At 36.4% G+C, this 24149-nt stretch overlaps 3 protein-coding genes across 4 annotated transcripts; 2 read left to right on the top strand and 1 right to left on the bottom strand.

Moving 5' to 3' along the window:
* Window positions 1-1749: 1749 nt before the first annotated feature.
* Window positions 1750-3563, top strand: LOC116291561 (neuropeptide SIFamide receptor-like). The gene has a single exon (XM_031698742.2). It carries the CDS (start codon window positions 2119-2121, stop codon window positions 3259-3261), a length of 1143 nt encoding a protein of 380 aa, XP_031554602.1. The 5' UTR covers window positions 1750-2118; the 3' UTR covers window positions 3262-3563.
* Window positions 3564-9290: 5727 nt separating this feature from the next.
* Window positions 9291-12105, bottom strand: LOC116291583 (QRFP-like peptide receptor). 2 transcript variants are annotated; one of them, XM_031698767.2, is made up of 2 exons: window positions 12025-12105; window positions 9291-10882 (listed from the first exon to the last, which is right to left on the bottom strand). In XM_031698767.2, exon 2 carries the CDS (start codon window positions 10852-10854, stop codon window positions 9760-9762), a length of 1095 nt encoding a protein of 364 aa, XP_031554627.1. In that variant the 5' UTR covers window positions 10855-10882; window positions 12025-12105; the 3' UTR covers window positions 9291-9759. The 2 variants fall into 2 exon arrangements, with proteins under 2 accessions (XP_031554627.1, XP_031554621.1); XM_031698761.1 differs by lacking the exon at window positions 12025-12105 and adding an exon at window positions 11113-11190.
* Window positions 12106-19030: 6925 nt separating this feature from the next.
* LOC116291573 (uncharacterized) lies at window positions 19031-24134 on the top strand. Its single transcript, XM_089038930.1, has 9 exons — window positions 19031-19139; window positions 20011-20075; window positions 20550-20667; window positions 20843-20914; window positions 21841-21912; window positions 22202-22273; window positions 22914-22991; window positions 23691-23762; window positions 24059-24134. The coding sequence occupies exons 1-9, from the start codon at window positions 19111-19113 to the stop codon at window positions 24132-24134; spliced, it is 654 nt and encodes a 217-aa protein (XP_088895056.1). The 5' UTR covers window positions 19031-19110.
* The last annotated feature ends 15 nt before the right edge of the window (window positions 24135-24149 follow it).

Below are 24149 nucleotides of genomic sequence, written 5' to 3'. Positions count from 1 at the left end.
AAACTATGCCTTCTAATTGAGTTCTGGATTAAATTTGAAACAATAAATTTAAACTAATCCAGCTTTGTTTCTGTCAACTAAATAAACTATGTACTTTTTCAGTGCAAGGGATGGACTAAATTTTCCGTGCAGCTGGCTTGTACTTTATCTATTACAATGCCTATTGATAACCTGTGTGTGTATATTATCCATTCTTTGTTGAGTCCAATAGGTAAGTTAGTGAAGAGCTTGATTAGTGTTATGTAAAACCTGACCCGAATCAAATTACTACCAAAATGCATCCGGGTTTAGCAGACGAGGCAATTTCTTAGATTCTTTTTTTCCACGACTAGACTGGGGAAGATAGAGAAGACGACTGAATTCGCAGTCAACTTCATTTGAAACCGTTTTTATCCGAATCCTTAACGTCATGCAAATATTATTGGGTAGATTTGGGTGTCAATGTATGACAAACATATGCTAAAACTTTTTTACCTTAGACAAATTTTTGTTGATTTGAATCGCGATAATATTTGTACATGACAGACGCAAAAATCAAAAATCTGTCACCTTTTTAATCGAGGTAGCGTTGTTTTTCGCTCAATATAAGCATTTGAAGAATATTCTTGGCGAAAAAGATAAGGTGTTAAACAAAATGCGGTAAATTGTAACTATATTTTGAAGCTTGCCATGGGAGTACAGCAATAAAATGTACAGTTTAGTCAACATAAGAACAGGTGGATTAATGAGGTTAAACAAAAACAAAAAACTTATCGGAGAAATCTTTATAATTTATAAAGTACACAGCCTTTATTCAGCCAAAAAATGAATTATGCGTTTATAGTTAGCATCTTTCTAAAAGTCTAGATGATTCTAGTGAATCCTATCGACGCACGAGTTAGTGCAAGGTTGTCTATTTTCATATTCCAAATTTACCCATTTCCAACGCTTTTTGGGTAAGAATTTATTTATTGAATAGTTAATAACAAACGATTTCAATATCCTAACCAGTGCTAACTGGTTTTGAGCGGATTTAATGAAATAGTTCTGTATTTTATTGAATTCATTTTATCAATGCTTTAGGCCCACATCAATAAGCCTTTTCAGACCAGCAGATGAACAAACAAAACAAAGCTTCAAGTCGATCAGAAAAATATATTTGCAGCCAATGTTTCATAAAGAAAGCACAAGCTAACTGTCATGACATCTAGAACATAATCTAACTGATGATATTGATAATGTCCCTGAGCTGAAGAAGAAAAAAGATCTAAAAACCAACTGAACAAAATGAAATTGCCATCCTTATCATCTTGTGTGTTTTTTACACCATTCATCGCTTGTCTTATACAACACCGTAGCTTGTCCCACACAATTGCCTTCAAACACAATCAATTACATAAAATTTCATTAAACTAAGGTCTCAAGTTATTCAACTAAGGCGAAGCAAAAAAACCTTTTGAAAGCACCTAGGGGGAGAAAACATTAAGAACGCATTTCCCTTTGTACAAATTTTGGATTTTTTTCTTCTAAAGCGAGGTATTGTTCCCTTGCTTTCATTTTAATTTACTTTTGGAAAGACTAAAGGTTTATGTTTGGATCGTCCCATGTAATTTGTAAATTTATCTGTATTTCTATTGTATTTCTTTTATCAGAAGAGTCCCCCCTGGATCACCGATGTATAAATTCATGAACAGGTGTACACAGTCAAATGATTGATAAGTAAATAAGAATCGTGTGAAATTTTTGACCAAATGAAGTGAGCCAGTGATATAAAAGATAGTGGAGCTCTCCACTGTGAAATAAGTTAGATCTCCGGTATCTTAATATGCGCTTCCATACAAGACATGAAGGCCAGTATTTTTAATCCTAGCCAGAATAATATTGCCAATTGTATGTCAGGATTTGGGATTGGAAAGCCAAACATTTTGGTTTACAGAATTCGAATAACTGGTTTTCAGCGTCATCAGTCAAGAAGCCTTACGACTATCGCTCCTTCCAGCTGGCTATTTGGACACTGGCAAGTAGATTTCCAAAGCGCTTTCCAGAGTTATTAGACGAACAAAACATATAGCCTTCCTCTAAGAACTGAGACGAATCAAAATACGATCATCACGAATAAGCACACTCAGGATTATCATTATGAATCTGAGCTACTCTTATCGCGAGTCAAACAATACCACGGCTGCTCCGAATAGCAAATGTCCCGAATGGGGCCAAGAAAATTCAACGCTATTTCAAGTGGTCTTCATAAGTCTTTACTCGATCATGGGGCTTACAGCGTTATTTGGAAACTCATTCTTAGTAAAGATCATTTTCTCCACTCCAAGAATGAAGACGTCGTTCAACTATTTCATTGCCAACATGGCCATATCGGATATTATCGTACAGTTCTGTGTCATCCCAAGAATAATCACTGACATTCTCTACGAGGCGAGACGGTGGCTTATTGGGGATACGATAGGCCAAATCCTTTGCAAGTTATTGTACTACGTCCAAGATGTTTGTACGGCGGTTTCAATCGAGTGTATTGTTCTCATTGCCATTGATCGTTTTCTTGCAGTTGTCACCCCGACAAAGGTTCGATCAACATCCCGTGGCAAACTTCGAGTCGTGATAATAATAATGACGTGGATCATAGCTATGGTACTCCATGCTCCATATCTTCATTTTACCAACATCAGAAAAGTAGCTCCAGACGTCATGTACTGTACTATAGACTGGAGCCCTCTACCGGATGCAGTACACACTAAATACATGAGTATCTTAATAGTCCTACTTTTTCTCATTCCCCTAGGGATCATTACGATTCTGTACTCGATCATTTTTATGATAGTAAAGCGCCGTAAAATCCCTGGTCATCAGTCCAGTGACAGACGCCAATTCCGCCACTACGAGAAGGCCAAGACGAACGTCCTTCAGCTATCAATTGCAGTGGTTGCCGTGTTTATTATAAGCTGGACCCCAACTATCGTCAACCTTCTTCTCCTTATGACCAAATGGGGTTGGAGAGTACCATGTGATATGATCCCTTTTCGATTCTTTGCGTTGTTCATGAACTATTCAAACACTGCTACCAATCCTTGGATATACTTCGTGCTGAGCGCTAACTACAGACAAGGGATTCGAAAACTCATTCCTTGCGCCCAGTGGAAGGCCCAGTACCAAAAACGATTGAGCTCAAGAACCAAATCAGGCACTTGGGCCACACACCAAACTGACAGCGGCGCAGAAGCAGATATAGGACAGACTCTTCCTGAACTAAGTGCTTGCACTGCAGTTTAGCTTAAAACTGACCACGGAAAACTATCCTAAAATACTACAAATAAATATGTATATATCCAACTGGATCAAAGTCAACTTATAATTAGGACTTGAAATTTTTTTCATCGGTTTTGTTGTATTAGTCGGTTGAAGTATTTTTTTCTTGCTTCCAATTAAGCCTTTCATTCCTCATCTCTTTCGCAGCATTTTTAATATTTTGTTTTCAGTAGTTAATAAGTTCCAAATTTCATCTTGGCTTTTTATTACTATTTTCTCATTTACACCAAAATGACATCTTTTATTTTTATTTTATTTTATCTTATTTTATTTATACATAAACGACCGGACTTCTTCATTATATTTAGCCTCGATTGAGAAGAAGGCTTTTTGCTATATTTATTGAATATAACCTAATTGAAGCTTTAAGGAAATTGAAAGATTCTTAATATTGTTGATATTTATCGGGAAAATTGAACAGGTTAACTACTTTTCCAGTAAAATTATGTAATCTTTTGATTAAAATAATCATTTTCACTTCATTAACGAAATAATTTCACAGTTTTGACGAAGTCCTTGTGAATAGTTTGAGAAAATGTGAATCATGCACGAATATAATATATAAACACTATGTACTAAGGGGGAAATAAAATGATAAATAACAACAACACTGCTTCTCCAAACATGATATGGCTTGTTGTCAATTTTGAATATATTGGTTCGTTGATGGCTTGGTTTAATACTCCAAACATGATATGGCTTTTGAATATATTGGTTGGTTGTTGGCTTGGTTTAACACTTGAATATTGGAATCTATGCAACAGGGCCAAGGGGCATGCGCAGGATCCCGGGAATTTGGGATATTATTTAGTTTCTCATTTTACACGAAATTCTCATCCCTAAATAAAATTATTTTTTGTTCACATTTTTTTTCTAGTATATGCTTTTATGACAGCATTACTGTCAACTGACTTGCCGGCTATCGATTCATAAGAGAATTTCTGATCATTTTGAGATTAAAGTAATCTCAAACCCAGAGAAAAGTAAACAGAGTAAAAGCTTTTTCGGATGTATTTGCGCAAGAAAGGTATAAAGGTTAGACAATATGGTAAATAGCAGAGACCTGCGAATTCAGCTTTTTTCATTCCATAATTGTAATAAAACACTGGCTGTAAACGTACAATACAGACCAGTTCGTTAGCGATTCAAAACACGTGTAAGACACACACACCCTCAAAATAAGAAGTTGTTTTGTAATTTTCAATTTTGAAACCATCGCATTTTCAAACCATCGCACTCTTGAAATCAAACGCTAGACGACGGAAGTAGCTTTTAATCCAGTAACTCATACCAAAATCTACTTTAGCTAAAGATGCATACAGTTGGCCATTTAATTACACAACTGACAAACCTGCCAGTCAAGAATGGAATTTCCTTCATTATGATTGGACGATTTGCGAGAGCAATGTCTTATCGACATCCCAGATTTATTACTTGCTCGTTAAAGCTGCAACTTTGTCAGGACATTGATAATTTTTGAATTTGCAGGTAAAATCGCTATTAGACGATTTCAGTTTATGCCCTACCGCCTAACTGTCTCTCTGATTAAAAGGAAATGAACTCTGCCTATTTTTTGTAATGGCTTCCAAGTGAAATAGATTTGTATAACCTGTCCACATTGTTTGTTGAAATGTCAAAGCGCTTCGTTAGCATTAATTACTGTGCGCCTCCGATCGTAATTGCCAGCTTTCAGAGACAAGTCGATTTGATGAAAAACACAACTAAAGAACAGTTAGAGTAATAATCAGTACATAATACTCCCACACCATCCATGTGCACCTCTTTTTTTCTTTTCTTTTTTTTTTTTTTTTTTTGTTTTTTTTTTTCTTTTGGCCTCACGTCTTTTCAATGCCTTGATCAACCAAGCAATGTCACCGATCCGATGGTACGAAAGAGCGAACGTGGGATGAACATATCCGTTAAGGATATTATAAAAAGCAATTTGTCTGCTATTCAGGACGGCAGAACCTACAGTCTAATTACTGAGTGAGTTTAATGAAATGATCTGTCTGAAATGCGAACAGTTAGCAGTTTCACGATATTAGCATTTTTCAGGGTCCATGCAAATGGTAAGCTGTAAGCTCCGTTATCTTGGTTGAAATTTCGTAATGATAGATTCACGTCCAATTCTTTCACTTGGTCCTTTCAGACATTTCTACGTATCTACAGCTTTTATCTACATACGCCTATATAATAATTCACTGAAATACTTATTCATCGCCAAAGGCGATAGGCGATACTGAGGTCATTCCGACATAGTGGAAATAAATGCCGTTTCGTTGAATACAAAGAATCTTGAATCAATCTCAACACCAAGATTCTTGACTAGAATAAGAAGCAGAAACACAAGTCATTCCAGCTATTCTTGGATCTTGGAATGACCTATCTCCTATCACTTTTCTCTTATCTCTTTTCTCTCTCACTTATCTCTTGTTGCCTATCGCCTTTGGCGATGAGAACGTTTTTTGAATTAGGTGTATACGAATGATGAGAAGGAAACAAAAAAGCCCTAAAAATGACAGTTTAAAGGCTTATTCGAAAACAATATCCACTGCAGAAATTTAATGTCCAAGAAAATAGTGATATCCTCTAGTACACGCAATCTAGCTCTCGCAGATTAATTATCGATTTCCGGGACGAGCTTGAGCGTTTTCCGTGTGGGCGAGTCATTAGGAATACCATGCGCTCGCTTTAAACCTGGTTAGACAGTACACGAAAAGATCCGGTAAAAATACAAATCGAAAAAAATCAAAATCAAAATCAAAAATCTAAGCCGCTGGCGACCTGCAAAGAGTTGTATACGACACAAGGTTTCCTTTGGAAAGAGTTGTGATATGGAGAGAAGCACGAGCGTGTATACAGGTGACATGGGTATACCAATACGTCATGACACGCCAGCTTGTTGTTACGTAGATGGTTTAGTCGTTGTGACATTGAATACAGGAAGTTTGTATTAGTTGTTAGCGATTTGAAATTTAGAATGGACATCCTATGACGGTGTGCAAGGTGGGTTCTTAGCGGGAGAATACGACACAAATTGAATCTTTTCTTAATTTAAATACTTTTGATAAGAAGGACAGTTGTCGTTTCCAGGTGTGGATCTGTGGGTGGTGAATGGGGTGACTAGCTACCTTTTGCTCATATTTCTCAGTATTATCCTTCGAAAGCCACCCCCCTTTTCCTCGCATCCTGGTAAAATCTTTGTAATAGTCACCTCCTTCTAAAATTTCTTGATTCGCCGCTGATTTCAGTCACTTTATTTTTATCTATCCTTCGTCTTGTTCTTTTTTCTTTCGCTCTTTCTTCCTCTCTCTTTCTTCAGCAATGAAAGTCTACAAAAACCTAGCTATTAGGCGTTTTGCTATTAAAACCCCCGTCATATACAGTCGACGTTATAGACATTCCCCGGATTATCTGCTAGAGTGAGTTGTTTGCACTATAGTAGTTCTCTTGCAAGATAATTAACCTATCCACTTCCTAGTATTCAAGCTCATTCAAGAGTGAATGACTCTAGTGAGCATTAGATGATACTGGTGCGGTATTAATGGTCTTCAACAAAGTTTCTTCCTTAGTTCTATAAAGCCAAGGTGGCCATTGTCATTTCGAAATTTAGGATAATATATTGTCCTTGATCTTAAACAGAAGATACTAGTTACTTATGTTTACTATTGTTTCATTAAACCAGAACAAAATAACACCAACATTTGCTACTCAACGTTTGCACAACGCCGGAAGCAAACAACCCTTTTTACTGTAGTTTTCATGATATTGAATCAAGTCGGGAATTTTATAAAAGACTCTTCAATATTAGCTGAGGAAATGCCACAGCGAACTGTTCATTAGTGAAAAGATACCAATCAGTTTATTTCAAATCTACGTCAAGATGGAGAATTTCCGGGCTAAGTGTCTTTCGCATTGGACTAATATGGAATTATATATCATAGCTTCGTTTACGACATGGATTAATGTACACAGCTAAGATACAATATTGACTGACGTTACTAAACAGTAGAATTAGGGGTTGAGCTCTATGTTCGTTTAAGTCGTCTCTTCAAAATTATTTCACTTAAGTATTATGGCTTTGGCGCTATTTTACCAATCAGTGGGCTAATGCTAGACGCGCATGTGCGAGGCATAACAGGTGGCAGCTCATGATCGATGTTGATTCAAAAAGAAAAATGAGGAGCTTACGTTGAAGAGAGGTTTTTTGTTTTTTGTATGTTTTTACTAAGAATAATAAAAAATAGCATCTACTTAAGCTATTATTATGTTTAATTTGGAAGAAATACAACGATGAGGTGTGTTGAATATGAACACCAAACGCACAAGCATCAAAACAATTAATGTAATGATAAAGTGTAAATCCATACGAAAGACCTGTAAGGGACGTGACTGATCAACTGTTGAGGTGTGTGGGTTGTGTTTGCCAAGTGAAGACAACAATACATGGTTATTATCGTGATAGCAAAATGGATTGTTGAATAATTGATGGCTCGCCTCGTTGATTATATTTTTTGATCACGGCAAACGGCACACGAAAAAGAAGAAGAAGAAAGGAAGGAAGGAAGGAAGAAAGGAAGAAAGAAAGAAAGAAAGAAAGAAAGAAAGAAAGAAAGAAAGGAAGGAAGGAAGAAAGAAAGAAAGAAAGAAAGAAAGAAAGAAAGAAAGAAAGAAAGAAAGAAAGAAAGAAAGAAAGAAAGAAAGGAAGGAAGGAAGAAAGAAAGAAAGAACGAAAGAAAGAAAGTTTCTTTTTTTTCTTCTTCTTCTTCTTTTTTTTTTTTTTTTTTTTTTCCTCATTGGATTTATTTCTCATTTAATTTAATTTTTGTCTTGTTTTCAGTCGTTATTTGATTTCAATATCTGTATAAGTGTGTTGCTCGTTTAAGCCCTTATCCGAATAGATAACCTTCCAATATTTATGCTCAGCAAATATAGAGCACTTCTGCTTATGGGAAGGAGTCATAAAGAATGAACGAATGAAAGAGCGCGTGGAATAAATAGTTTTCAACATTCTTCCTCTATAATATCTACAGTGTATATAATCTCCAATTATATCAGAAGAATATCATTGATATCTAATTACCTTTACAAATGAAAAAACAAGCTCCGTACAGGTCTTTGTAGCGGTGGTGCATTCGTTTATAACCTCTGTACGGGGTCTTGTATTCGATTCCTGAACTTGGCCACACGAGTGAAAAACGTCTGCACATGCTCTGAATCCTTATGAAAATTAGTCAAAACATATGAAATTTGACTTTCAAACATGCCTGATAAATTGGACTTCACAAAATGTCAAAACTTAGTGTCCATGCTTGAAATTTAAGGCTAATTCTTTCATATTGTGTTTGTTAATACAGTATCTTGGTCTGACAAAAGTATACTCTCAAACTTTTTTGTATACTTGGGGAAAACAAACATTTATTTTCTCACTCAAACTCTTCAAAATCCTTAGAAAACGTGCTGAAATGCACGCATGCGCAAACGTTTTTCTCTAGTGTCGAACTTGGAATCTCATGCGCATGCAAGTAGAGTTTGTTAGTTCTTTCCCTTGATTGCAGGATTTTCGGCTCCGGGTTCTCCAGTTACCCTCCCTCCTCAAAACCCAACACTAATTCCAGTGCGATCTGCAAGTTAGCCGTACCCTGACTTAATTAATTCAGCTTAGAGTTCGTTTCAGAGTATCGATAGAATTAAAAGGTTTTGATTAATAATATATTGATGCAAAGCAAGATAGAATCCTCGTCTATAGTTGATGGCGCGCAAAGATCGTGTTTTATCAGCTAGCAAATAAATCTAATCTAAAGGGTTAAATAATATTATATATAAACAAATTGTAGGGTTGTATATGGTGGGCTTCTTTAGATGAGCGTGTTGTATTATGCTTAATTGAATAAGTCGACAACAAAAGGACTCTATCAAGCATATACAACTACGAAATGCCAATGACTTCCTAGGCACACCCACGATAATACATACAAAACGCAAGACGAAGCTTAAAATAACGTATTTGAGTGGCCAAATGCTTTATTTTACCCTGGAAAACAAAAGACGCATTACAACGCTGGTAGCATTTCATTGTTTGTTACGGCAAAAGCTGGTGTCTCATGGCAGTATGTGCGAAGTCACCTGTTAGCTGCTGTAGAGTAACGACTAAAACAAAAATAACTAATGAATTTATAAGCTTATGATAATTTGGATGTTCAGTATGGTGTATACCAACTTGGAAATTAAAGAGAACTGGCCAATAATCAAAAAATGCTCAACAAATCAATTAATTTTTGACACGTATTCCGTTGACACACAAACTTGAAAGCCAATATAACTGACAATTATTGTTAAGTGCAGTATAGCTTAAAAAAATACACAATATCAGTACTCAAGTATACGTTAAAAGAACACGTTTGCGTTCAATTAGAAGCCTGTTTTGAATGTAGTCACCATGCAGCTCAATCAGGACGTCTTTTAAAGCCTGGCTTCAATCTCAACTGTGTTTCCATTATCCCTCTGACTTGTGTTTCTCACCATCAGGGACCTTGCAGTTTTAATAACCCTATATCGATTAAAACATCTTATCATGGGAATAATATTTTTTAAACCAGTTCGGTAGTTTTTAAGGAAAATAAAGTACAAAAGGGGGTTGATCGCAGCGTTGGAGTAGGCGAGGTACTGTATCACAAATACAATGTCATTCCAATAACAAGGAACATGGCTAAGATCCCATCTCCATTTAAAGGTTGCCACCATAAGTATCGTAAAGTAAGGGCCCCAACAGAAAGCATATACTAGGACTACAGCGAAAGATAGCAGTGTGATGTTTCTCTTTGACAACTGGCGCCTTCTTCTACCCTTGTCCGTTTGGTTTAGATCTTTAGGGCGGGTTTTCATCTTGTAGAGTATCATGGAGTACATCACGAGCAAGAGTACAAAAGGAATGATGATGAAAAGTATCATCAACATGATGGTGTAGAACACTCGAGCTCGGATAGAATCCCAATCCATAACACAGAATTTATTCTGCAGTTTAACGGCGTAGAAGTGTGGCGAACAGAATGCCATGGCGATGATCCACGTAAGACCGATGAAATATTTGCGAAATCTTGAGGATAATTTTGTGGCCATGAACGGAAAAACTACAGCAGCAAATCGATCGAAAGTTATGAGAACAAGGCTTAAGATCGAGACAATTGGAGACATGTCAAGAACGAAAAAAACAAACTTGCACAGGAAGTCCCCAATGTCTCCTTCGACTCTCCACTCGCTATTTTGTGTTGAAAGTTCGACGATTCTTGTGGTGGAAGCCAAAATTGGAATGACAAGGTCAGAGATAGCCATGTTGACAAGCAGATAGTTCAAAGTATTTCTCATTTTGGTGTTTTTGTACACGATCAAACAGACTAAGATATTTCCTGCAAGTGCTGCTACCATCAGTATGATAAAGGCTATCAACTTGGCAAGGCTCACTCGTTGTGAATCGAGCCCGCAGTGGACATACGATTGATTAGAATTGATCGTCATACTCGCGTTAAAAGATGAAGCCATACTGTTATTGATATCCATGGTCAGTCAAGCTTGTCTTGGTAATAATCTAAAGAGAATTCAAAAACGCAGTAGTCAAACGTTATCTATCAATGTGCGTGCACGTCTTATCAGAACCGATAATTGTGTTTTATAAATGAAAGGTTTTCTATGTAGCAAACACTCGATGACTCAATTGGACTGTTTAGCATAAGAATTAACACCCGACCATTATAGTTTAAAGAATACTGTCTGACAAATAATTACAGGCCATTGTTACTTGCTAATAACATCTTTTACCGGCGCGCGATATTTGTTCCATTCAATTTGTCAAGGTCTTTCCCCATAAAGAAGTAAAGGTTTGTTTTTCAACATTCGTGATCGTCAACACCTCTAGTTATTCCCATGCTCAGGGGTTCCTTTTAAGTCAACCTTCCGATGAATTATGGATGTCAATCTAGCTTACCTGTTGACCCTTCATATTTGAAAATTCGGCTCTTTCCTTGATTCCTTTTTATCCATTCATTTCCTAGCTTGCGATAGCTATGGAAGAGCTTATCTCAGCTTTAAGGCTACTACGCTAATGCTATTCAGTATTAAGTTAAATATCTTGTAATAGTTTGTTATAGTTCCGTAAACTTCAGACCACCTGTCATCTTAAAAAGAAGTGGGGGCTTCTAAGTAACTTCCATAGACTATTCAAGAGCCATTGGCGTTTGATTTTTGACCGGCGTATATTTAAGAACTTTATATAATATCAGCCAAACTAAGTGCTCGTCAGAGATATTTTGGTACCAATGATCTACGAGAGTTTTTAAATTATTTTTTTCGTGAACTGTTTTCGGTTGAAAGAAAGTCTCCATATCTAAACCAATATAAATTGCCATAAAACGATGATTACGTTTCAAAGGGTTGCAAAAGGGTCGTTGATCGCCCCTAATGCCATGTATATATGTATGTGTGTGTATATAGAAAACTTTATCTTGTGATGTTAACAATAGAAAACAGAAAGAAGGAGAACAAGCCAAAACGGTGGTTAAACAATTTATTTATTTACTTGCATTACGAGCAATCACCCAGCATGTTCGCTTTCAAGGCGACACAAAGCTGAAGTTGCAAAGCGCGAGAATAAGTATCGCCTTAGGGCTGTACCTAACTGAAGGCTAAGTTCTTAACGTGGCTAATACATAGCTAGAAAAAAATTGTAACTACCTGCATGGCACGAGTTTGTTAGCAGCTTTGACGATGCAAGCCAGTTCGTTAGTGGTCTTTTCAAGTCTTTTGTTCCTAGAGAGCATTGGACTCGGTTCTTTTTAATCAGTTGTAAACACAGATATCAATATCTATTAATTAAAATCCCTCTAGCAGCCCGGGGGCATTATGTCTATATTTTCTTTAATCAAATCGAATAACAAGTCAAGAACAGAAAATATTTGTTATGAGTGGAAAAGCTGGATCCCGGATGATATATCAATAAAGCCTAAGTAGAGGTTAAGGATCTAAGCTTTTAACACCTGTATGGCTCTTCTTTTGATTTTTCATCTTACCATGACTAAATATAGCTATACACTCAGTGATCTTTGGCGCGTGCAGCCGTGAAAACAGTTTTCGTAACGTAGATAAGGGATATAAACCATTTTAAATTTGAAACGAGAAACCTATAATGTTAAATTTTTTTCAGAAGCTGTGTATTTGTAAATACTGCCGATACATTTTTAATCTTTTTTTTTTTTTATTATTTTTTTTTTTTAAACTTAATTGTTATTTATGCCAATTCTAAATTATTGCATCTGAACGTATAGCCGACTTCTAGCTATTTGGTAAGGCGGAATGACTCGTTGAAATTGCAGCGACAAAAAAAATGCGTGCGCCAAAAGTCTTTTGCTTCGACAACTCCTTGTTCTATAAGTTGCTTATTAGTCCATCGCCCACCTTCTCGAATATGATTTTCTAAGGTATTAGGATACAGAAAAATAGCTTCTCTTCAAAATACTGTACAATATGGTTCAGTTCAAACTGGTATCGAGTAATGATTCTTGCATGGTAGAAATTTTCAAGGCAATGTTGACGAGTGAATTAGCCTGGTCAAATAGTTCGCTACCTAAAGGCCGGTTTAGACGGTACGATTTTTCGCCTACAACTATCGTATACAACACGCTCGTGTCTGTCGTAGGCGAGTTGTAGGCTTGATTTACACGCTACGACTTGAGTTGTAGGATGGCGCGAGCGTGTTGTATACGATAGTTGCAGGCGAAAATCGTACCGTCTAAACCGGCCTTAAAGAAACCATCAATTGTCGGGTCTCGCTTTGGGTGAAAAAAGGATTTGGTATAAACGAATAGGAAATCTTGTTCAGTTTGTTTACCTTATTCTTCAAGACCAGATCGATATCGATCTGAGGATGATTAGCCAAAGAAGACAATACTCGGGTTCAGTTTTATTTTGCGAAGCTTGCAAGTGCCCGATATCTTCATGAGCATGTCTAATTTGTTATTATGAATATTGTCCATTTGAAGTACTCGGATGTACTAGCTAATGGAAAGTTTTGTTTTGACAAAGTCTAAGAATTTGTTTTCAATCATCTTGCCGACATCCGCTCTTTAAAAAGTCTTTATAATTGGAAAATTAAATGACTATCAAAAAAATGTGAAGAAATTTGAAAAATTGAAGATGCAAGAGACTAAAGCTTCCGATTTATTAAAAATGATAGCCTAGTGATAGGGTTTTGCTTATTACATTTATGGTTAAATTTTATTACATATTTATGGTGGGGTCGATTATTACATTTATGGTTGACTGTTATTACATTTATGGTTGTTATTACATTTATGGTTGATTTTTATTACATTTATGGGGGGAATTACATTTGTGTGTGTTATTCTATTTATGGGTAAAACAGGGGGGTTAGTATTCGAATCGAGTTTGGTCTGTTTTCTCAAGAGTTCGCTAAGCTTTCAACCATATTTTTTTTTAATGGCGTTTCCGCCTTAAACAGCCCCATGATTCAGCGCGCCTCCAACTGGGTACCAGTTTTCCGCGGAACCACTAGAGTCCAAGAGATGTTTCTTCTGTTATCTTTCTTCTGTATTTATTTTCTTTTTGTCATTGGAATTCATTTTTTCTAAGAATTTTTGTTTTGTTTTGCCGGAGTATTACCGGAATTACAGAGTATGTGATTGTAAGTAGAAGGGTAGGAACGAAAATAAATGAGATGTAATGGTTAGATTGTAACGGTATCGTGAGGTATAGTGATCGTTTGAAGGAGTGTCCCATCTCTAGAATGCAGTAAGTATTAATTGTCATTGTCTAAACGAAATGAATAAAAGTACGGCTAACAGTAGCACGACGCATCAACCCAACACGCCACAAGCATTTAGTTTTTTGATAAGAAAACGACTACAGTTGATATTTTAATTCTTCGTTTGCGCATGACGTCATAACCGCCATCTTGGTAGAGTCTTAGAAAGAATCGTCAATAAATGATTTTGTTATATAAACCAACATTGCCCAGCGCCGTTTATTTTGTTATTTCACTAAAATGAGTACATTCTTGGAAACAATTTCTAAGGGCTCCTATGGAGACAAGAAAGTGCCATAAATTGATAATTTGAATCCATGTTTATTTTCGTATCTAAAAGTATCTCGTATCTCAGATATTATAAGGTTCCAGTCAAAAGTCAGGTATACATACTTCAAAAATATATTTCATTGGTTTCTGACTAAGTGGATGATAAACTAACCAAATAATATAAGTCTAATATAAGCTTTACCTGTTATTGGGTAAACACGCGCGTTAATTGCTTTTGCCAAAGCTGTGTAACGCGAACTATTTATGGCAGTTACCAGAAATTATACAAAATTATATCTAAAAAGGTACTCTGCATGATATGGTCTTTGTACAATGATATGGTCTTTGTACAATGATTGACAGCTATCCATCACATGGTCTTCCACAACCTTCGTTTTTTCGTGTTTGATGATTGACAGCGATCAATTAATCACATGGTCTTCCACAACCTTCGTTCACTTATTTGTGCTCAATGATTGACAGCGATCAATCACATGGTCTTCCACAACCTTCTTTTACTTGTTTGTGCCCAATGATTGACAGCGATCAATCACATGGTCTTCCACAACCTTCTTTTACTTGTTTGTGCCCAATGATTGACAGCGATCAATCACATGGTCTTCCACAACCTTTCTTCACTTGTTTGTGCTCAATGATTGACAGCGATCAATCACATGGTCTTCCCAAACGTACCATCTTTCTGTTCAGTGTTTGAACGACCAAGTTACATGATCCAGAAGCTTTTGTTCATTAGTTGAAAAGTATGTTTCCAAGAATCTTCATTCCTAAGCCTGATGGCTTGTTATCGATCAGTGGCTGACAGCTATCCAATATTTTTGACCATTTAAATTAATATTTAATACCCATACATATGCAAAGATGCCTTTGAAGAAGCCTTTGTCTTTGGTTTCATTTTCTAATAGCTAGACGTTTAAATTTTGTTATTTTGTGCGCTGCACTATTTCCTTAAAAATAAAAATCCTTTTTGTTTGAAAAGGAATCAGAAACGACTCTAAGACAAGCCTTGCGTAAAGCTCGTGTCCTTACTGCGTAAACAAACGGGTTAACAGCAGACGAAGAGTACGCAATAAAAATCCCCCACAACCACAGCTGATAAATATAAAGTTTTTTACATGAGTCAGATGTAGCATACTCAATGACAGAAAATACTAAATTAGGACAAAAAAGGACAATAAAAAAGCTAATAATGATGCCAATTGTACATGCAGCTTTCTGGGTTTTGATGTTCTTTACAACTTCCATTGTGCAGATTCTTGATGAAAATCGAATTTTATAGACTTGATTGCGAGCTTTAACGTAAACACTGACGTTACAAAACACCATCACGATGCAAGGAAAAACAAAAGTTATGACCAAAGATGACAACCAGAGCTTAGAGTCATCAGAATGATCTACAATAACACTTGTCATAGCAAAAACAAACGAAAATATCCAAATAGAAAGAATGACTTTCCAGGAGAGCCGCTTGTTTACTGATTTCCGATATTGGAACGGAAATAACACAGCGAAAAAGCGATCCACACTGATGGCACTGAGGCTGAAAGATGTGGTGACAAGCGTCTGCACCCACATGTAGTTCTCGACTTTATAAAGCGGGTTAAAAGAAACCCAAGTATTGGTCGAGGTTAACGTTATGTAAAGCGGGTTTATGATCAAGCCAACTAAAGCATCAGCTGCAGCAAGAGAAGCTATGAACATGTTAGATGGAGTGTGCAGCGTTCTTGATTTGTAAATTGTCATCAGAACCAAACTACTCCCAGTTAGAGCAACAAGTCCTGAGAGAGAATGACAGGATATAAAGATGATGTAAGGAATTCCAGTTAGATTCATATTGCAGGATGACGCAGCGGTGCTGAAGTTCATGGCTGTAGTTTATAGTGTCGATGTCCTTGTTGTGCTTCGACTTCACCTCCTTGTCTTAGTTTGAAATCAAAGTTCATCAGCTCCTCCTACTTGGCAAAACGACGTTGGTAGATTATTATCAAGATTTTATCCTCAAGGTTCCACGTACTATTTACTAATTTCGATGTCATAGTGCAAAATCACGTCAAATTTTGCTATGAATTTGTTTATCAATTGTTTTCCTGGTTGTGGGGGGTAATGAGTTAAAACGAAATAAAACAACTTCTTATAAATTTCTGCTAACTAGCTCTTATTGTTCTCTTGTTAGATTGACCAACGCATTATCTCGGCTTGAAATGGAAAGTTTAAGTTGATTAGGTATATTGCGTCATTCGTAGATCTAATCAACCTTAACACCTAAAATACACCATGTAATTTACTAAAAAAAATAGTTAATCCAAGCCAAAATTTTTCTTAATTTTTTTTTTCTTTCTTTTTTGCTCAGCACAACCTTTAAGGAATTGTATTTACTACGATATACATAATCTATTATATCTATTATAAGCATTCTCGAGCTAGCTGAATTAGCCATAATGTTTAGATCTCCGTTAATGGAAGTACAAACGTCCTACTGATAGTAATTTATTGGGTTTTGCTTGAAATGGATTTCTAATGAATACAGAGGCCGCCTTGATTGTTTCCTTCAGTTATTGGCTAAGACTGTAGAAAATCTATTTATGGAGTCTCATTAATTTTGTGCACAGACCCAGCTATTCAGTTTTAAACCAATTGATCTTATTTACCACTAAGGAAAATATAATCACTAATCTTAATGATGAATAACATCCTTTGAAGCTAACACCACATCCTTCAATTTCATAACTGTTTCAAGGGGTTTTCAATATTTTTTTCGCATCTTGATGATGTTGTTTTGAAGCAGCGTTTTCCTGAGGTTTTCCATGGGGTAAAACCAAATTGTTTTCCTGTTAGCTGAGTAACTTTTACCACCAAGTGACGGGTCATTAATTACGGGGGGGGGGGGGGGGGGGGAAGGGGGGGGGGGGGCGGTGGATGAGAAATAGGGGGCGTCCTGAAAAAAAAATTGAAAGCAAAATAGGGGCGACGTGAAGCTCACCCGAATGAAATTAGGGGGCGTTGCGAAGTTTTATTTTGGAGAATTTCACTATATTTGGGGGCGTCCTAAAAAAATTTTTTTCCTTCTTAGGGGCTCCCTGAAAAAAAGGGAGGCATTTTTGGGGAATTTATCGTCCACCGTTCCCTCCCGTAATTATTTACCAGTCCCTTAGGGCATAGACAAATATTTTGTGGATGGCCGTTAAAATATGTTCCCAATTAATGCGATAATCTGCGAACTCAGACATGCATTTCAAGGGTTTGTTGCGAAATCGATTTTTTACTACCGCTAGCTAGTCAAGAATATAAAAGGTGCCATTGATTGACAGCAAAGAAAAATCAGATTTCTGCTTGCAGATCGCAGACTGAGTTCGCAGAATATCGAAAACTGCAGTAAAATAGGAACCTGCTGATGTAGCCAAAATGGCTATTTTTAAAAATGAATTCGCAAATCAAGATATACTGAAAATATTGCGATTACCTTTCTTGGAGGGCTAGTAGTGAAGATATTGTCTAGAGCTAAGTAAAGCGAGATTTAATTTTCTTATCTCATGACCGGCATTATATTAGAAGCAGGAGGCTATACTGAAGGGTCGGACTCAATCAAGCACCATCTGCCAATAGGCCATTTGTAGGTCATAATCACATGACTGTCACTGGATGGAAAAAATAAATTGGGCTTCCTTTATTCAATAACTTTTGCTGGCGGATTAATAATGTCATATCTACAACCTTTGTTCAAAATACTTTTTTCCCTTTATGAGATACTTTCGATTTCAAAATACGAAAATTTAAAGTTTTGTTTTGCCAGTCTTCCCCAAGTGACCTTGACCTTCGACTGTTGATTCGTTATTAAACATGGTAATATATAATCAAGTAACTGTTTGTTGAAATGGGCAATTCAAGCAAAACGGCTCAAGCTTACCCCCCTACAGGTTCAATTAATGGTTTCGTTATTCGAATATTGAAATGTATTATTCTTTCTGATTATATACCGATAAGACTCGAACTCCGATTGGATAATTGAGTGTTCCTTATATGGAATAATCCAAAAGAACACTGTCTAAAAGTCATAGCCATATCTTTTCGAAAAAGGTCGATTTTTGAACAAATAAAAAGACAAAAATAAAACTATTCCAATTTTTTGCTTTGATAACAAGAGAAGATATCTGGACTCGCGTGAAGCTCCTATATTAAAATAGAGCAAGTATTTAGCGTACAGAAACCATTTTAATCTACAACGCTTTGATAGTTTCGTTAACTTAATGATAGCTAACAAAGAACACTTGACCATGGGGTATATATATAAGCAAAAGTAGCAGCAACCTACTGTTAAGTTAAGTTTATTAATAAAATTCATGATAAAAAAATCAAGTTTTAAATTAACGAGTTATTTTCGCACCTGACCTAACATATGGCAAATTAAATATACTGATAGCTGCCATGAAATTGGTCAATTTACTAAATATAAAACCTAGAATTTATTACATCGAGTGAAAAACAAAATAATGAGGTAACTATCATAAATCCTTGGCTTGTGATTGGTTAGTGTGTACAGGTGTGTATGATTGGACGGTACGCAGTCAAGGAAGGCGTTGACTGGGAGTAATAAGGGGAATGATACTGTGTTGATCTCAGTCGAACGGCATGGATCAAAACCTAAACAACGATATGCTCTTCTTCTTTTTACTTTATAAACCCAGAAAATAAATCTAAGACTGAAAAATATCGAAATGAAGAATCTAAACTCGCGAATTTCAAGGTAAGATTGATATCGTAAGATAATCTAGAAGCTAGCTAGCGATTCAAGTCGTGCTATATAAGAAATAAGAACACATCAAAGAATATTCGAACATAGTGCATGTTAGAAGCAACTCAAAATCCGTCCAAAACACTATAGGAAGTGAAGAGAAACGTTATCATTCAGCAGCTGAAGAAACTAAAAACTATATACGTGTTCAAATGATATCTCCAAGCGATCGAGATTCGGTTTTCTCTTATTAAAAAAAAATTCGTTAGCGGTATGCGTAGTAAAGTAAAATGAAAAAGAATATGTAAGTGGTAAGTAGTGCGGTAAGAAATGATTAGTAAGGTTTAAGTAAATATAATCTAATATCTATCTTATAGTTGTTAGCGGTTTCTGTTCTGTAAAAGTAAGATGTTTCTGGCTTTCTGTATCTGCCTACGCTAGGATTTTGAAATTCGTTTGCCTAATTGATGAGGATTCAGTAATTCCTTCCCTCTTCCCGCGTTTTTTGTTTTTATCTTCTTATTTTTCTATTTTTTTTATTTATTTTTTATTTTTTATATAATATTATTATTCTCATTAAGAACACGGAGGTTAGTCTTGAGATATTCAGAGTGTTTGTAGTCGACTGAACCATTGATTTTAAAACCTCAATTTTTCGTGTATAGTTGTATGCCAATAACTTCTTTCCGTCTTCGGTAATTCGTTGTCTCTTGGTTTTACTTTTTACTTACGTGTCCCTCCTCACTGTGATTCTGAATTCCCTTCATGCTATCATTCTTATATTCTATTCTTCCCACACACTTTCTATTCAGCTCAACAAAAGTGTATGCATAGTATTATCTCTTTTTTACAGTTGACTTTAATTCTTTAACGTTTCATGCAGGAGCTGCCACTGGATATCTCTGATTCTTTTCATCCAGTCTTGCGCAAGTCATGTCTTCGCAATAGGTAATTCAGAGTCTTGCAAGTTGACATTCTATTCGTTATGCATATAACTATGTCGACATGTCTTGACAAACCGCGGAAAGACACTGCTTGAAGGACGTGCTGTTGTTTTGTAAAGATTCTCTATTATTAGCTCTACCAATCAGGCAATATTCATGTTGATCTGGCAGTCAAGGCATGCAGTTGTTGGCATTGTTGCACCTGCATACGAGTCTTAGAAGTGTAAAATGCTTTCTGCTTTCGTTCGCTGCATTGTACTGGATATGGCACGGCACAAAAACAGTACAGTACAAAAAATATGCATTATATGCATTGGTTTGATAAGAAAGAAGGTGTAAAATTTTACTTCAAAATCAGTGACTGCCATATTAGCATTCAAAAACCGTTTTTTTTTCTTTAGTGTTCACCTAAAGCATTCCAACTCATGTGATCACAAACATTTTTCCTTTTCTTTCTTTCTATTTTATTGTGTTCAAGCCTACTGCCCATCTGGTTGCTTATGTTCCCTCGTACATGATGTGAATTTGGATGTGAAGTGTGAAAATATTGGATTAACGAACATTTCGTACAACATTCCAAGAAACGCCTCTTATCTGTAAGAACAATATTTGTTGTAATGGTCATCATTGCTGATATCGCATCGAGTCTTAAAATTTGTTTCGTCCTATAATTGCTTGCCCATAACTGTAAAATGCTAAATCTGGAAAATACGTTGGATAGCTTATATGTTTTTCAATTAATTTTTGTCACTGTGTTGTTTTTTTTTTCAGAGCTCTTAAGAAAAATTCAATTGAAAGAATCTGTAATAATTCATGGCAAGGATTCGACAGATTATTATTCTTGTGAGTATTGCTATCTCAAATGTAACGGTTCGCACTTTCTCGAATTCGAGTTCTTCATCTGATTAGTCCTCTTTCACCCCTCTATGCACTTGTCCTTGTCCTTGTCCTTGTCCTTGTCCTTGTCCCTGTCCTTGTCCTCTTGTCCTCTTGTCCTCTTGTCCTCTTGTCCTCTTGTCCTCTTGTCCTCTTGTCCTCTTGTTCTCTTGTCCTCCTGTCCTCCTCTTGTCTCTTGCCCTCTCGTCCTCTTGTCTTCTGTCCTCTTTCCTCTTGTCCTCTTGTCTCTTGTCCTCTTGTCCTCTTGTCCTTGTTCTCTTGTCCTCTTGTCCTCTTGTCCTCTTGTCCTCTTGTGCTCTTGTCCTCTTGTCCTCTTGTCCTCTTGTCCTCTTGTCCTCTTGTCCTCTTGTCCTCTTGTCCTCTTGTCCTCTTGTCCTCTTCCTCTCTTGTCCTCTCTTGTCCTCTTGTCCTCTTGCTTGTCCTCTTGTCCTCTTGTCCTCTTTGTCCTCTGTCTCTGCCTCTTGTCCTCTTGTCCTCTTGTCCTCTTGTTGTCTCTTGTCCTTTGTCTCTTGTCCTCTTGTCCTCTTGTCCTCTTGTCCTCGTTTGTCCCTTCTTGTCCTGCCTGTTCTCCTCGTCCTCTGTCCTCTTGTCCTCTTGTCCTCTTGTCTTGTCCTCTTGTCCTCTTGTCCTCTTGTCCCGTCGTCCTCTTGCCTCTGTCTTGCCTCTTGCTCCTCTTGTCCTACTGACATCCCAATCTTCTGCCGGGTTTCTAACAGGGATTTCTCAGAGAACCTCATCTCTTCAATAAACAAGACAACCTTTTCTAATCTGTCATCAACTCTACGATACCTGTAAGCCACATTGATGAGCTCCAAAAACATTCAATTTGCATGCTATTATTATATGATAAACATTATATTCTGTTTTCATAGGTATATAGATAACAACAAGATATACTCCATAGCTGCAGGTGCCTTCCATACATTGACCAAATTAATAGCACTGTAAGTAATATAGTTATTGGGGTTTTGCACCATCACCTGAAGGCAGCCATGTTAGATGGCAGGAATCGTTTTTTATTATCGTTTTTTTCAATGTCTCTAACTTGGGTGCAAACATCTTTTGAGTTTACCATGCCTTATAAAGTGTTGTTGGTACCCAAGCTAGACCACAATGCATCCTGTTTCAATATCAGAAAAGGATGATGCAGAGAAGATGGAACAGGTCATTATAAAGATGTCTCGCGTTCTGGTATAAATGATTTTAATTCTCAGCTTTTTAAATATATTTTAGGACACTTAACTTTAACAGACTCAAAGAAATAAAGCAAGGAATGTTTGATAGATTACCCGTCCTCAATCACTTGTAAGTAATGCAACAACTAGTAAAAAATATCTGTGAAAAAGTGCCAAAAATAGTTTAACGAAGGCAAAAATAGAGCTAACAATAGATGATTGAAACCTGCAAATGAAATTTAAGATGGCCAAGGTAAGATATTTTAATACAGCTGAAACTTTGAGAATGAATGGCAGAAATTCTTTTTAGATAAGTGAATTTCTAGAGACATTTGCGTTATGGCGTCATTACCTACCAGATTAATCCTTTGCACATTTTTTTCTTCAATTCATCAGCACCAATTGTCTTACTATTCTTATAAGTCAATACGAATTCGGATGTAAAAGGAAATTCGCGAAGCATTTTGTAGTAATATGACGCCATCCATGCGAACGTCCTATTCTGGCTTTGAGTCACTCGGTCTTTGAATTTTTATTTTCAGATATTTTTATGGGAATCAGTTATCTGTGGTGGAAGAAAATGCATTCAAAGGAGATATCAACCTTATCGCTCTGTAATTAAGTACTCGACAAATTAAAAAAAAGAACACGTTAAAATAACCATGCCAAATAAACACACGTCCCCCCCCCCCCCCCCCCTCCTCCACCAAAAAAAAAGCAAAACAAAACAAACAAAACATTGAAGTTTTTCGTTTATCTTGTCTTGGCAGAAGTCTCTCAAACAACCAGCTCGGACTACGAGCAGTGAAAAACGTTACCAAGCACGACTTGCGATATTTGAGGAAACTGTAAGATACTATCCACTCATGTCCGGCGAATGAACCAGTTTCGAGTTCCAAATAGACCTCTTCGGCTCTGACGTAATGTTTTCCCATTTCAGATCACGTGTCATTCCCTAGAGTATCATTTCTTTGTTTAAGGTTTGCACTCGGTTGCACATGAGAAGACACATGAATATGGATACAGCTCAAAATAAAGAATCTTATTCTCAAAGGAATGACACGTGGTCTGAAATGGAAAAAAATTACCCCATGCCGAAAAGGTCTATTACCGCTTTGTTCCTTGATTACGGACTTATTAGCTCAGGCTTTGTATCGGAGTGTAAACATTCACAAATACCAACGGTAAAGTAAAGAATGCAGAACTTTAAAAATATAAACACTTCACTAGAACACATAAATATTCTGCACAAAATCGAGGCTAAATCTGAGCAACAGAGAACTCGAAACTGGAGTATTGCATATGAATTAAATGTCAGTGATTCTGTAAGCATGTATACGATTGAGTGAAAAGTAGTCATGAATAGCTTATAGATTCAACTATCTTAACGAAAGTGGTTCTTCATTCTAATCACAATCAGTTCTAACGCTTCAAATGAAGGCCTTTGATATATCCAAAGTTTTTTATTCATATCTAGTTCTCACATGACTTATATTCCTAGTCATATTGATTCTAGTTTAATACTTAACGTAGTGGTGTCATTTTAGCTATCTTCACATAAACGTAATAGAAATGATCACTGAAGACCTCTTCTTTGGCATGGAACGCCTTGACGACCTGTGAGTTCATATGCAACATGCAACATAGTATTGCAGGTTATTAATACCTTATTGATAACTATTAATTATAAGAATCGAAGCTTTTAACACAAAAGATGCAATGATTTATTTATGGAAGGAGCAATAAAGCTTTTACGAATTTTCTCAGTTGTTATGAATTTGCCTCGATAATTGTGAAACTAAGATGATCTTAGTTGAATTTGAAATTAAAAGAATTAAGCATCGGTAGTAAAGCAATCCACTACAACACGAGTAAACTTGTATAAAATTATCACGGTTCATTTTTATTATTCTAGTGATCTAGGCTTCAACAAAATTTCCCACATTGATGAAAATGGATTCCGAGGTCTTGGCAGAGTGGCGTGGTTGTAAGTAGAATGTAGTGAA

This window comes from Actinia tenebrosa, unplaced genomic scaffold (genome assembly GCF_029948245.1).
Source record: "Actinia tenebrosa isolate PJP-AT-01 unplaced genomic scaffold, QUT_ActTen_1.0 PGA_scaffold6__47_contigs__length_16458017, whole genome shotgun sequence".
NCBI lineage: Eukaryota > Metazoa > Cnidaria > Anthozoa > Actiniaria > Actiniidae > Actinia > Actinia tenebrosa.
This window is presented reverse-complemented; position numbering and strand designations above follow the sequence as displayed.

What these genes read in the sequence shown, in the direction of transcription:
- LOC116291561 (XM_031698742.2), top strand. Translation starts at nt 2,119, where the DNA reads ATGAATCTGAGCTACTCTTATCGCGAGTCAAACAATACCACGGCTGCT.
- LOC116291583 (XM_031698767.2), bottom strand. Translation starts at nt 10,854, where the DNA reads ATGGATATCAATAACAGTATGGCTTCATCTTTTAACGCGAGTATGACG.
- LOC116291573 (XM_089038930.1), top strand. Translation starts at nt 19,111, where the DNA reads ATGAAGAATCTAAACTCGCGAATTTCAAG. An exon ending in TTACCCGTCCTCAATCACTT is followed by an intron (nt 22,274 to 22,913) that starts GTAAGTAATGCA and finishes TTGTCTTGGCAG; the next exon opens with AAGTCTCTCAAACAACCAGC. An exon ending in TTGCGATATTTGAGGAAACT is followed by an intron (nt 22,992 to 23,690) that starts GTAAGATACTAT and finishes GTGTCATTTTAG; the next exon opens with CTATCTTCACATAAACGTAA.